Here is a 15491-nt window from a genome sequence, read left to right as displayed (position 1 = left end):
CTGAGTTGTAATTTCTACAGAATAGTTCAAATTTATTATTATGAGACCTTTTCATAGGAAAGATTTAAAATGTCATAGTATTATAATACCTATTAGAAAGGATTTACTTGCTCTAATCCTTGTATATTTCAGTGCTCATATATTTCAGTGAAATGGGTTAGGGGTCATTCATAAATTTGGACTCCTCTCTGGGCTAGTAGTGTACCGAAGTAAATCAGACATATGTCCAATTAATTTAACCCCAAATGACATTTCCACAATCATTCTGAACTTTTGTTATAATTGGGTTTCCTCTGCCTGGCATTATCTGGGAATTCTTATATCCTTGGACTTTAAATCGATACAGAATCTTAAGTTTGGCAGGATCTTCAAAGATGTTAGCTCTCAACTGAAAAAAGGGGACAAATCAAACATCTCTTAATCAGACAGATTTTACTTTTTTAAAAAAGCTTTTTTATTTTAGGTAATATGAAACAAAATTACAACCAATCTAAAACTGTAAACAAAATTTCTTTTCCTATAATTCAGTACCCCATTTTTCCCCCGTTCATTATTCTTTAATCTATTGTCATCTAAAAGTAATTTATTCTTTTTAAAAAATATGAGCTCCTGGGAAAAAAAAGATTAGATGACAGAATTTTTCTCTCTTGAAGAAACTGAACTATCAGAAACCAGACTGTTTGAATTTTTTTTATGTATCTAAATTTTGTAACCCTGAAGAAAGATCTAATTCCAAAGGGATCTGTTGAGGCTGGGTGAGTGGGCGTCAACGTGGCAGATGCGGGTCAGTGTGGCCAAGTGCAAAGTAATGCACATTGGGGCCAAGAATCCCAGCTACAAATACAAGTTGATGGGGTGTGAACTGGCAGAGACTGACCAAGAGAGAGATCTTGGGGTCGTGGTAGATAACTCACTGAAAATGTCAAGACAGTGTGCGTTTGCAATAAAAAAGGCCAACGCCATGCTGGGAATTATTAGGAAGGGAATTGAAAACAAATCAGCCAGTATCATAATGCCCCTGTATAAATCAATGGTGCGGTTTCATTTGGAGTACTGTGTGCAGTTCTGGTCGCCGCACCTCAAAAAGGATATTATAGCATTGGAGAAAGTCCAGAGAAGGGCAACTAGAATGATTAAAGGGCTGGAGCACTTTCCCTATGAAGAAAGGTTGAAACGCTTGGGACTCTTTAGCTTGGAGAAACGTCGACTACGGGGTGACATGATAGAGGTTTACAAGATAATGCATGGGATGGAGAAAGTAGAGAAAGAAGTACTTTTCTCCCTTTCTCACAATACAAGAATTCGTGGGCATTCGATGAAATTGCTGAGCAGACAGGTTAAAACGGATAAAAGGAAGTACTTCTTCACCCAAAGGGTGATTGACATGTGGAATTCACTGCCACAGGAGGTGGTGGCGGCCACAAGTATAGCCACCTTCAAGAAGGGTTTAGATAAAAATATGGAGCACAGGTCCATCAGTGGCTATTAGCCACAGTGTATGTGTGTATATAAAATTTTTTGCCACTGTGTGACACAGAGTGTTGGACTTGATGGGCCGTTGGCCTGATCCAACATGGCTTCTCTTATGTTCTTAATTTACCCAACACAAAATGATTCCAAATAGAGTTATACCATTCCTCCAGCCTAGGCCCTTTTTTCTGTCTCCATTTACGTCCAATTTCTATCTTAGCAATTGCTAATAATGTTGACAATATGACATTTCATTTTATCTAACTTCATCATTTGACTTACCTCAAGAAGAATAGTTTCTGGATTTCTACTGATTTGTATTCCACTATTATTTCTATTTGTGAAAGCACCTCATTCCAAAATTTTTTAATTACCGGGCAACTTCAAAAAGAGTGTATATAATCACCTACTTGTCCACAGCCCTTCCAACATTTATTTTTTACCTCTTTATAGAATTGAGAAAGTCTCACAGGGGTCAAATGCCATCTATATAATAGTTTAAAAGCATTAAATTTAATTGTAGGTATTTTGGAGTTAAAACTTGGTGCTTTCCAAGTACCTTCCCAGTCCTCTACAGATAATCTACCTTCACAATCCTTCATCCAAGCTTTCAGACAGATTTTACTTAATTAAACATTTCATACGACCAAAATTTACTCTCCTCTTAAGGACTCTCTGTCTTGATCTCCCGAACTCTTCACGTAAGTCTTGGCAAAAGACCACCAATAACTTTCTCTGGTGTTATAAAAAGCCTAGAATAAATAAAAAAAAAATTATATACAGACTCTGTTCTAAGGAAGGACTTGGGACTCCCACATCTCAAATCCTATTACTATGCTGCTAATCTGGATCAGATTCTTAAAATGTTTTTCTCAGGAAAAATGGATTTCCATCAGAGGCCTTCACATTCTCTTACTTCATTCAAGAAACAATATGGAACAAAGCTACTTTAGACCAGCTCAGATGAGACACAATGGTTTCTTGTGTCTGGGACCACACAAAAAACCAGCTAATCCCTGTTACTTTGTTTACCAACCAAGGTTGGTTCTCATCTGGGAAGGTAGGGCAGGTGGTCTGAAAATGGTTTCTTGTTGGCATCACTCATCTTATAGATGATCAGGGGTGGCCAACAGTAGCGCTCCAGATGTTTTTTGCCTACAACTCCTATCAGCCCCAGCCAGCATGGCCAATGACTGGGGCTGATGGGAGTTGTAGGCAAAAAACATCTGGAGAGCTACCATTGGCCACCCCTGGATTAGACCTACAAAGGCTTGTTGACTTTCTGGAATGAAAAACAAATACACAGATCATGTGGTTCAAGTATTTTTAGGTGTGAAGCCATATAGAGCAACAAATATGACCAGGCATTCCTTCACAGAATTCGAATCATAAAGAACTGTGATGGTAAATCAAAATCAAATCAAAGTATCCACTATTCAACAAAATCTAATAAACTCACACAGCAAGGGCCTATTAAATTTTCAGAGGAAATGGCATAACGACTTGGGCAGAGAGTTCTCTTGATCCTCTTGGCAGTAGGTATGGATCATTATTTCATTGTTGGTGGAATGCCCCTATGTACAGAACTTTTGGCATGAAATAATTTCCAAAATAAGCACAATCACAAACCTGAAAATTTCCCTCTTGCCTGAATTGGCTTTACTAGATATTTGGCCTGATACCCCTGTCCTTGAACAGAGGAAGATGTCATTTTTATGTTGCTAGCTGCAACTAGGCCATTGCCTCCAAATGGAAGGAGCCTAAAGGTCTTTCTTTGGATACATGGTATGAAAAAATATGGATGCAATTTATCATGGAGAAAATAGTTGATGGGTTAGCTCATCAAGTGATAATTACCAAAGTTCATTTATCATCCTGTGACACCCAGAGATGCAGTTTCTTGCAGAAAATGATGTAATCTCCTCTAATGCTGTTTTTAAAGATTGGCTATAATTACATGCAGATATTTATTTCCACAGATAGGGACCACATGGAGGGTAAAAAGATTTTCCTGCACACTTGGGGCACTCCCCAGGTCTGCAGAAAAATCTTACATCTTTAAAATACTATACAGGGGATACTTAAATACCCCCAGATGTACTACAGATATAAATGTACTACACATGTGCAGAGAACTTACCCAGGCAGAGGGAATGAGTGAAAGGAGAGGCCTTTGCCTTTGGCCAATCCCTCCTTCTTTCTCCCCCCTTCACTCCTTTCTGTCAGTGCTTGGCAGATTGAGCACCTAACAGGCCGGGACCTTCCTTTCCTGTTTCAAGGGGAAAGTGACTGTTTTGAGGACGTGACTGCCCTTAGCAATGGCTTTCCTAGTGACAAGGCCTCCACAGGCTTTTCTGCTCTTAGGAAGCTGGGAGCAAAGAGGGAAGAAAAGCGGCGGGTGACTTTGCAGCTGAGCCCACACTGGCTTGGCCTTTACTGGCAGCAGTGGTCTCTGGCTGCCTGGTCCAGTGAAAGCCTTGATTGCTGATTTATAGCATAGCACTCAGCTGCTGGACTGCTGCTTGAGTAGGGTGCAGCACCCCCAGGCACTACCACTGTTGCTGAGCTCACAGGTAGGGGAAAAGAAGGGGAAGAAAGAAGGAGGGATTGGCTTGGGGGAGAGAGAGAAAGGGGAAAATGGAGTATTGCCTTGGGGAAAGAGAAGGAAGTGGCGTTGGCTTGGAGAGAGACAGAGACAGAGAAAGACAAGGGGGATTGATGGTGGAGGATTGGAAAGAAAAAGGAGGAGGGATTGGTTTGGGGAGAGAAAGAAAGGGACACATGGGGGGGAGAAGGAAGGAAACAAAAGTGGGGGAATGTCTCCTCACAAGTCTCTTGCAGCAGGTCTCCACTAATAGTATTGATTTCACTGTTTAACTTTTTGGATGTTTCACCAGAGGGGAAATTCCATTCCACTTGCTGTAATGGATTTTGTCACGTTGCCGTACTTTTGTGCTGGTATGGAGAAATAACTTTTGATTACACACAAGCTAGCTATTATTTGATGAAAGCCTGGAGTTACCCGTGTTCCAAAATTAATCAAAATCACTCTGAAAATTCTTATAGACATAAAGAAAAATACAAAGGTTTAATGCAAGTGTAGCAGGTAAATAACGAAGCCCCACACATTGCTTGGTATTTTACTTTGACATCAAAGCAGAACTTAGCAAGGCATATGCCTTTAAAATAACTAAGTTAAAATTATTCCATTCAGACCCTTTTTATTCACACCCCAAACAAACAGGCTTATCTACTCAACATTTCCCTACCCCCTCGTTTTACTTCCAGTTATTTCTAGTATTTTCCACTCCACTGTCTCCCTCTGCTTATCAGTTTAGCAGAAGCTTCCTCAGAGGGGCCTCTTATCTACTTTTACAACCTTTGACTTCACACCTATTTTGGGCTGTGTGGCCTCTTAACAGTTACTTTTAAATGTTGCATCAGCCATTCTCTTCTGAAGGCACAACCATATTTTCAATTATTATTTTATAGAGGTATTCATTAATTATTCATGGGTCCCTGTTCATTCCCCCCTTTCAGTCTTCTGAAATTTTTTTATTATTTTAAAATTTGAAGGAGACTGGCCATCATCATCAAACAAATCTATTCTGTATGCCCACTCAAGAAGGACAGCTAGGTAACAATTTGGTTTTCAACATTCCCAAGAAAGACTGAAATGACACTACAATGGGGTAATGAAATGGTATATTGACAGAGATGGGGTATAGATGGGTCACAGGAGAGAGACAGTGATGGGATTATCTATTCACACTGGCACATCCCAGTATTTTCCATCTAGAGAAGGGGTGTGTGTGTGGAAAAAGGTCACTCAGAGGCATGCCTTGGCTATGCAGCCCAGCCTTCCAATATGGAGTTTTCCTGGTCTTTATCATGGGGCCTTTCTGGGCACACGGACTAGCTTGAGAGGGGCCCCCCCTTCTTTTAAGGCTACCCTCTTTATTTGGCAGCACTCTGGTATCAATTCCTCCTCTTTGGCACTGTCCAGTCCTTGGAGGATGTGTGCCACATTTCATGGCGTACTGCTGATCAGACTTCAAACAACCAGGGTTGTGACACAATTGGGACAAAGGGAAAGGTTTAGGAATGTCAACTACCAAAAATAGGCTATGCATGAGTTAAAAAATATAAAATAGTCCATTCATGGTATATGCATTGAATAATTACACATGTCCAGTCTAAATTTGTGAATATAGATCTTGGAAGGATCCTAAAAAACTTATTTCTTTATCAATAAAACATTACTAGTTACGATGCAAGAATACAAGAACTCATCTCATTTTCTAAAACATATAAGGGACATATGCAAGTGACATGCTATAAACTGAATCAACTCATGTGCCTTTATGGCAGACACCTTGTTGTATCCTAGGTGATTAAGATACACACATTCAGACATACTTGGAAACACTGGTAGCCGTGGGCAGTCCACATCTGGACACATTATTACAATACAAAAACCATTTCCTGACTAATTCTTTGTTTCCCTCCTCCCTTAGTCTAACAAAAGGTCTTCTTTCTTGAGTTCATGGAGAGTTTGCGTGCTCTATGCATGACCATCTTTTCACAGGGAAATCTGTTTCTATTGCAGCCAAAAGGAATTCCTTTTCCTGTAAGCACAACTTGAAAGTGGCAGTGGGGCTACTGTTGTAAACAACTTGGGCAACCAGCCTTTTGCTAGGCAGAGGAATTTCCCTGGAAATAAGTTTTCTCCACAACTCAGTTTGGATGGGGTTCTCCAGGAGGCCTTCCTTCCAGCATCAATGAGGCATGACCAGGCAAATTTCAGGACCTCTAGGTAGATATGGAAGAGCCTGGAAAACATACTTGGAGAAACAAACAAATAAAACAGCAATAATAGGTGCTTTTTCCCTTTAAAGCTTTCCTTGGCTGTCCACAAATTGCCATAACTTGAGTCCAACCCTCTTGAGATAGGGTTGCATACATTAGCTAAATTACCATACTTGCTTTGGACAGGAGACTTCCTCCTTCTCACATGGTGTTTCAGTTTGACAAGGTCCCTACACTTTCAATGTTAAAGGACAGATTTCATACACCATACATTATACAAAACACAAATTCACAATATAACCCTATGCATCACTTCTCATGATTCAGGCTAGTGCATATCCATATAGAAAACGAGCACCTAGTGGTTCATGAGAGGCTTTTTATTTTGTTGCAACAGATATGAATCTAAAAAAGAAACATGAAATTGTGCACAAAATTTGGAGCTCCAAAAAGAGATTACCAGAGTTGAAGTTACCCCTGAATTATGAAAATGGTCACAAAAAGGGAAGAAAAACTTCAAAAACAAACACAAAACAAAACTGAGGCCTCAATAGAACAATGCCAGCTTTTAAGATACATGTATGCGAGGGATCAGACCCAAAAAAGATTAGAGAACTGGATTAGAGAATTTAAACCATTGGACATCAGTGGGGTGTTCAAGTCCCTCTGAACCCCATCTTCCTCTGTGTCAGCTCATCCAAAATTTGTTCTGTGGGTCTCACATAGGTGTGAGAGTGGGTTTCAACAAACTTTAACAACAAAAATCCTAAAAGCAAATAATAGTTAATCCTTAAACAAACAATTCTTAGCAGACATACCAGTAATTCTTAAAATTACTATATAATAATGAGCATGCACTAAACTTGAGTTGCAGATCCTAATTTTCTTCATATATATAACGAAACAATCCTGGAAGGCAAATTCTGGTTAATACACTTTGACAAAGAAGGTTGAAATAACAGAGAGACAGGAACTTAAAACAATTAAATGGAAATGTGTTATCCAGTAGCAAGCCTGGCCAGGACTGGAGACTGGATTGAAACAAAAAATCAAGCAGAATTGGAGTCCTACCATGGTAAGAACATGAAACGTAGAAAGAATTTTCTGAACAAAACACTCGGAAAAGTCATGCTTCAACAAAATACTATTGTTGGAGGCATAAAATATGATAGATAAGCATATAGATGCCTCTTTCCACAAGTAAGAAGTTTACACTAAATCTGAATAGGAAGATTGATATGCACAGTTCATAGATGGATCATAACTATAAATGACATCAAGACAGCAAATGAAGATATACTTTTTGAGGAATGCAGAACAGTATTAAAGTCCAGATTTCCAATGAAGACCAAGAGTTTTCAGGAATCCTGCCTACTACATTACTAAGAAATCTAGAAAGGGTATTTCCATAGCAAACATGATACTGAGAATAACTGGCTCGCTGGTAAAGCAAAGTATTAGTTTCTCAAGACTTAAGAGAGAAGATGCACAGTGAGAGGGCAGTTCCACCCAAGGAAGGGCACAGATGCTTCTCTATAACACATTATAATTTCAAATGGAAAGAGGTCTTGTAGAAACCAAAATTTATGAAGCAGAACTTCAAAACACTGCTCTAAACAAAAACTCAGTACCAACCATCAAAAGGAACCCCCAAATTTAAATGAATGAAAAATTGGAAAGCAACCCAAAGTAAGACAGAAAAACTGCCAGATGCAACACCTGAAGACCACATGCTTCTGGTATGAGATTTTCTTAACAAAAAATCCCAAGAGAATAAAATTTCCAAAAGGTTGGATACTGTATTTCTTTAGCAGAATAGATACTCCATATAAACCCAAGATTACAGATATAAACTTCCAACCCATTGTCCCAGATCAAAAAACTTAACAAGAGATCTGTTAGGTGCACCATTTCTTTAAAGCAAAGGAGATCACAAGCTAACTGTCTTAAAAATATCCCCCTTAAAATTAAAGCTTCAAAATCTAAGTACAAGGGAAACTGATAACGGTCACTAGAAGAATATTCTCAGACTCAAAAGGTAAAGAAAAAAAGAAATAAATTATCAGAGGAATAGCTTCTAATCAAGAAGAACTCTTGCCTCAAGGCAGTTTACAGGCAGGGTCCTTTCTCTGGCAGAGAAAGATTAGCTGTAAATGGAACTTTGGGATGCCAGCTCCAGGCTGGAGATTTCTGAATCAAATTTGAAGATTACAAGACATGTAGTCCACCCTTCTGGACACTTTCTCTCCCAGAGGCACTAGCCTTAATGTTTTGGGCATTACATTATATTTTTGGGAGTGATCTCCAGGTTCCACCTGGAGACTGGCACCCTTGCAAAACAGTAGTGTTTTGAGCAAGCCAAGGAGCTTCCAAACTGACTTGCTTTTTTTTTTTAACATATACACATCTTCCTTCCAGGCATATAGAAATATTCATTTTGTTTGTGGAGACATTCCTGAAGAGTTTCAAAAGTTTGAATTTGTATCCTTAGACCCAAAATCAGGAGAATATTAGAATTCAGAAAAATATCTCAATTGTGCCTCCCCCCTTTGATACCATGGGGCATATATATAAACACAAGATGGGGAAGGTGATGAGATATCTGCCTGGTGGGGGTTCAGGTTTTACACTTCTTATTGCTACAATTAAGACTAAATTTGGCGAAGTGCCTTCTCTTTCCTAAAACAGCTAAAGATTGTCTGCCAAAGTTTTCCTAGCCAAAATCCAGTGGAAGTTGCTAGGACATAAATTCCTTGCAAAAGAGAAAACTTTGACTCTTCGCAAAGATGCTAGCAATTTACTTCCCTTTTCTGGTTCTGTTAAAGATTTCAGATTGAGAAGAGAAAAGAGGATTAACATTCCTTCCCAATGTGGGGAGGGCAGGAAGGGAACAGTCCCCTGTGCAAGCACCAGTCGAATGGGGTGACATTGCTTTCACAACTTCACATTTTCATGGCAGACTTTTTACGGGGTGGTTTGCCATTGCCTTCCCCAGTCTTTTACACTTTCCCCAGCAAGCTGGGTACTCATTTTACTGACCTCAGAAGGATGAAAGGCTGAGTCAACCTGGAGCCGACTACCTAAAAACCCTGCTTCCGCTGGAGATCGAACTCAGGTTGTGAGCAGAGCTTAGGACTGCAGTACTGCAGCTCTAACACTCTGTGCCACGGTGTTCTTGTGAGGGGGAGGGCAGGAGGACTGCAAATTTGCAATCTTTAACTTCCCTAAGCCAGGCTCCAATTTGGGGCTGATTTAGGCACTCTCTGTACATGCTCAGAGGCCTTTCCTTGAGCCTGAAATTTATAGAACTAAAGCAGTAAATATTTAACAAAACTAGTTTAATCTCTCTTTCTCAGAGGTATTTGGTTCTGGCATTTTAAAGGTGAAAATAAAGGCACAACTCTCTGAATCTCTCTCTCAATCATGACAATAAATTGTATTTATTTAATTTGCATCTTGGCTGCATTTTAAAGGAGCTGAACCTAAGTTCTTTTGGGCTAACTGTAATGCAGCAGCCATGTACCAACTGAATTTTAGTGCTAAGATAGCTGAATAGCCTTAAATGGATATACCACGAGGGTCTGGGAGGCATAAAAATAAGTACATTTCTTTGCCTAGCCTAACCTAGACTAGAGCCTATTATGCTAAACAGCCTCCTGACGTTATTCCATTCAGGGAAACCCTTGGATTCCATCTGGACATTTGAACTCTGTATGATAATATCTAGCTCTCTGAATTTATACCCAGTTAACTAGTTTTATTGAACAACTCACTTAAACCAATGCTTTCAGGGCCACCACAATCTGAGCCAAACTTACCCACTAGCCTTTGAAAGTACCTACTATCAATTTGTGAAATCTGACTTGGGGAACCCCTTGTTGCAGTGGTGTGGCTTGGTTTTCTCTAGAGTTTTACTAATAGGCAGAGGCTTGACGAGGGCCTCTGTGCTAAAGGATTTATCCAGTCTGGTGGCAACCTACCTTCCTGGTGTTTCTGGGGGAAATACCAGACTCTGGACCTGTGTTGGACTATCAGTTGGCAAGTCTGCTGACCCACCTCGGCCAGACAGGTGGCAGACTTTGTCATACTAACAGAGACCTGATCTTTTGGGCAAGGCCAAATAAAATAAAATAAAATAAAATAAAGCGCCAGGATCGTAGGGCGGAGGGAGCGATCCTGGCGCTTGCTGTAAGCGTCAGAGCTGGAGCCAGGCAGACAGGCAGACAGGCACGGAGGAAGCACGCTGCCCCCTCCGCAGCCGGCGCTCGCGAAGCGCTGGGTTTGCAGAGGGGGCGGGTGCTTCCTCCGTGCCTGTCTGCCTGGCTCCAGCTCTGATGCTTAAAGCAAGCGCTGGGATCGGAGGGCGGAGAGAGCGATCCTGGAGCTTGCTGTAAGTGTCAGAGCTGGAGCCAGGCAGACAGGCACGGAGGAAGCATGCTGCCCCCTCCGCAGCCGGTGCTTGCGAAGCGCTGGGTTTGCGGTGGGGGCAGCGTGGAGCGATCCTAGCGCTTGCTGGAAGCAGAGCTGAAGCCAGGCAGGCACGGGGGAAGCGCCAGGATCGGAGGCGGAGGCAGCGGATCGCCCTCCTCCCCAGAGGAAGGTACGTCCTATCGTCCCTTCACTCCATAAGATGCACACACTTTTCCCCTCCACTTTTTTTTGGGGGGGGGAGTGCGTCTTATGGTCCGAAAAATACGGTAACTCACAAATATGGCACACCTTTATAGAGCTGTTTCATAGGTTATCTCCCATGCCATATTTGTTTCACCTAGAAAACCATGAATACAGGAGACTATTCTCCCTTATGAGGTGAGACGCCCTCCTTTCTGCAGTTACAGAGGGTAGATAAAGGAAAATCCCCTTTGAAGCTCATATATGCTCTTGCTGTAATGATGGCATAGAGTCATTAGTTCATGTATTTTATGATTGCAAGTTGTACAGCAAGCATAGGGAATCCCTCCTGCCTTCCATGATTACTCCCCCTACTAGCAGTCAAAAAATATGCCAATTTAAAGAACTCCTAGAGGGCAAATATCCTGCAGTTACTCTTAAAATAGCTAAATTTGATTGGTTCACCTTTAGGACGAGAAAATTACTAGTAGCCTAAAATGCGAGAACGTTTGTTTTATGGCCATTTCTCTATATTTTTCAATTTTAATTATGTTATAATACTTTTATCAGGTTTTACAGATAGTTCATATGGATATGTATAGTTATCCCTTCTGTTTAAAATGTTGGCTTTTGCCATAAATAAAACCTATCTGACCTTTTTCACATCTGTACAATGTTGAGGCCCCTCCCCTCCCCAAACCCCACCCTCTCCTGGATCAACCCCAAAGTCTCCAGCTATTTTCCAACACAGACCTGGCAACCCTACAGCAAGCACAACCTTCCAAATATTTCCAGTTTGGATCTGCAGTTGTATGAAGAACAGATCTGAGTAAGATGACTGTAATTTGTGACCTTGTATGAGAGGGCAGATCATCTTCCAATGTTTTTAAATAAATTGTGGTCTTGTTTCCATACTCTAACAATAATTAACAACTTCAGAAATGTTTGTAACAAATTGATAAGAATGAGACACATTTCATACCGCCTTTCACATCAGCTTTAGACTTTTTTCATTGTCCAATTTCCCCACCCATGCATAGTAATGGGAAATACTATGGTATGGATGTTCTTGATCTTGGTCACCAGTGACTACGGCTGCCAAGTCCCCGGTCCGGGTGGGGAATCTCCTGCTCAGGAGGTTGCCAACCTGCTGGCCCACATTGGGCCAGCGGAGGGAACCTCCCCCTGCATCGTGGGCATGATGATGTCACCCAGAAGTGACATAATCAAAATGGCGGCACTTGTGCGGGGCCACTTTAGATGGTTCTGGGAAAACGCTATGGTTTTCCCCAGGCACTCTAGCCATTTGGGAGGTCAAAACTATATGGTACATCTTGTACCATAGAGTTTTACCTCCCAAATGGCTAGACCGTGCTGCAAAACCATAGAGTTTTCCCAGAAACACCTAGATTGGCCCCGCAAGGGTGCTGCCATTTTGATGACATCACTCACTGCATGCACGAGTGTTCCCTGCCGGGCAACCGTACCAGTGACACTTGGCAACCCTACCAGTGACACATCCTTACACTTAAGAGATCTTTTCTAGCTCCTTTATGGCTGCCTTCCCAGTCTCAATTGCCTTCTGATTTCTTCGTTGTAGCGAGGGTTGCCAGGTCTGTGTTGGAAAATATTTGGAGACTTTGAGGAAAGATCTGGGAGAGGGTAGAATTTGGGGAGGGGAGGGACCTCAGCATAGTACAGTGCCATTGAGTCCACCATTTAAAGCAGCCATTTTCTTCAGGGGAGAGAGACAGAGAAAGGTTGGGACCCCGATATAGGGTACCAGATGTCTTATTTTTAAAGGACATGTACTTTTTGGTGTCCACCCTCTTTTGGGGAAAAAGAAAACTGATGAAAATGTCCTCTTTGGGATGGAAGGTTAGGCATATTTCTAGTTAATAGCAATATTTCTAGTTAATAGCAATTATCACAGCTTAAGTAGTAGGAAGTCTTTAAAATGAGATTTATCATACTGATCACGTTTGAAGTAGTTGGGAATGTCTTTTTTGGTTTTATGGTAACCCTAGATAATAACTTTGGTTGTTCCTTAGATACTAAAGCTCTATTCGCAGTTTTAAAAAACACTGCATAAAAGCTTTTCCACAATAATTGAGCAGAATTCGAAAGAACGTAAATTGCGATCTGTGCTTCTGCGGGTGAGTGTGCGTTACTACACAGACATAGGTACACCAGTCTCCAATCTTCTCTATCGTTTCCTTCCTGCAAATAAACAATTGGAGATTGTCTCGTACTTTTTAAAGCCTAAAACGAAACTGACTTTCCAGTTTAACTTCCACCGCAAGAGAGACACGAGTCTAGCCCGCCTTTACAGAACAGCACCACCCTCCACCGAGAGGGAAGCGACGCAATGGCTATTTTTCACCGGAAATTCTAACCTTTATGAGGCGGGTGGAAGACTGAAGTCAGGAGACTACACATGCGTCGCCAGGCTCAGTGCAACGAGGAAGGGGGCTGTAGCGGTGGTGTGGGTGTAGTCGGTTCCCTTTTTTTTTTATTTCTCAATTACGCCGTAAAGGTGGCGTGGAAGCGGCGGTAGTCGTTCGGTCCTTCAGAGCCTTTGTCCCTGAAGGCTGGACATGACAGCGGCGCGCGCTCTGCTTGTGGTCGTAGCAACGCTTAGAATGGTTCCTTCCAACACAGGTAAGCTGTATAAGGGAGGATCCCTCTCCACCTTTGAGGCTGGCGAAGGAAGGGGCGGAGTATTTGCTTCATTGTCTATCGGTAGCAAGAAAACAGGCATGTTAGAGAAGACAGTTATGAAGGAGGGAGCTTGGGCTGGCTGCTGGGAAGCCTCGGTCTTGGGCAGAGCTTGAACTCGTAAGGGGCCACACGATTCTGCAGACTCTTCGTAACATCAGCTGTCATGGGCCAGAGCTCACGGCAGCCAGCATTCATAATTATGCATATAAAGGCAAAGGGTTAAGCACTGGGTTCGAAAGGTGCTAGAAATAGTACTTGTGCTGTGTCTACCTAAAGATCAAATGTTATGGTAACACGCAGCCTTCCCATATGGCCTTGCCAAGTGTCTTCGTTTTTGTAATCGAAGTTTTTACAAGGGGGCACTTGTAAAAACAGGAAGAAGAGTCGCTTTTCTGCATGTACTGATTCAGAAATCAAGCAGTAGTACATGTTGGTAAGCTAAGACTTCCAGCAATTGGCCCATGTTGATTTGCTGCCTTTGTCATGTGATTTGGTTTGGTGACTTTCTGGATGCTGAGTTGGATATATGTTTGAGTCTGGGTGGGTGTTTGTGGGTGTGATTTTCTAATGAGATCTTACTAATAATGCTGTGCATAATTCCACTGGAAAGCAGAAGTGAAAGCAATGGCAAAACCAAGATTTGAGCTTCTGTAGAACTCTGCATCCTGTAGACTGCCCCCTTACTGGTTTATTAGTGCTTGTTTCCCTTGTTAGCACAAGGACAAGACATGAAGAGTTGTGCAAAGACACAGTTGTTAATAGTGATATTTTGCAGCTGTTTGCTGAACCTTGTGCTGTGCTGAGTACTCCAGGAGTTCTTCATTATTTAAAAATCAAAAAGATTCTACAGCTACCATATGAATAAACATGTAGAATGTAGTTGGAGTCCAGCAGCACCTTTAAGATCATCAAAGTTTTATTCTGGATAGAAGCTTTCACATGAATGCAAGTGTGTGTGCACATGAAAGCCTATAGTCAGAATAAAACTTCATTGGTCTTAAAAGTGCCACTGGACGCAAACTTTGTTTTGCTGCTTTAGACCAACATGGCTATTCAACTGAATCTTTCTTGTAGAACATAAGTAGTGCTATTTTTCTCCCTTCAGATCCCTCTTCAAAACCTACCTTTTCATTGCCTTAATCTTCATTCCAAATGGTAACCAAGTTTAGCTACACATAATTTACATATGTCTATGCTTATTCCTCCTTACCCTTGCATTGTCCATTTTAGACTGTAGCTTTTTTCACTTGGGTCCTTTGGGTCCAAACTAAAATTTTCTTTGGATTTCCTTTACTTCTTGAATTTATTTATTTGAAACATTTGTATGTTGCTTTTTTGCTCAGTTAGGGTCCTCAAGGTGGTGAACAATTAGAAAACATTAAAATTGGCTTTTATAAACAATGATGGCGGAAAGTGCAATCAAGTCACAGCTTACTTTTGGTGACCCCGTGAGATTTTCAGACAAGAGACGTTCAGAGGCAGTTTGCCATTGCCTGTTTTTGTATTGCGACCCTGGTATTCCTTGGAGGAATATATATAATGTGTGTGTGTGTGTAGTTAAAAACAAACTAGGAGAGGGATTGCTGAAGGAAGATGGGGCGGGCAGAGAAGCTCAATGACCTTTTTGCTTCTATGTTCACTGTGGAAAATGTGAAGGCATTTGACAAGGTACATCACCAAAGACTCCTGAGTAAACTTAGCAGGCATGGGATAATAAGAGGATGGGTTCTCTTATGGATTAAAAACTAGTTAAATGACAGGAAGCAAAGAGTAAGAATAAATGGACAGTTTTCACAATGGGGGGAAATAGGCAATAGAGTCCTACAAGGATAGGTAGGGCTAGTACTATTTAATTTACTCCTAGATGATCTGGAACTTGG

The 15491-nt window shown here is 41.3% G+C and overlaps 1 protein-coding gene across 1 annotated transcript in view; it reads left to right on the top strand.

Annotated features, from left to right (window-relative positions):
• Positions 1 to 13274: 13274 nt before the first annotated feature.
• Positions 13275 to 15491, top strand: part of IFNAR1 (interferon alpha and beta receptor subunit 1) — a 34592-nt gene continuing 32375 nt past the window's right edge. Inside the window, exon 1 of the mRNA XM_060234311.1 lies at positions 13275 to 13551. Within this exon, the coding sequence (XP_060090294.1) occupies positions 13488 to 13551 (64 nt within the window). The 5' untranslated portion in view covers positions 13275 to 13487. The remainder of the gene's footprint in view (positions 13552 to 15491) is intronic.

The sequence above is a fragment of the Heteronotia binoei genome, chromosome 3 (assembly GCF_032191835.1).
Source record: "Heteronotia binoei isolate CCM8104 ecotype False Entrance Well chromosome 3, APGP_CSIRO_Hbin_v1, whole genome shotgun sequence".
Classification (NCBI taxonomy): Eukaryota; Metazoa; Chordata; class Lepidosauria; order Squamata; family Gekkonidae; genus Heteronotia; species Heteronotia binoei.
The sequence above is the reverse complement of the archived record's forward strand: the minus strand, read 5'-3'. Positions and strand labels throughout refer to the sequence as shown.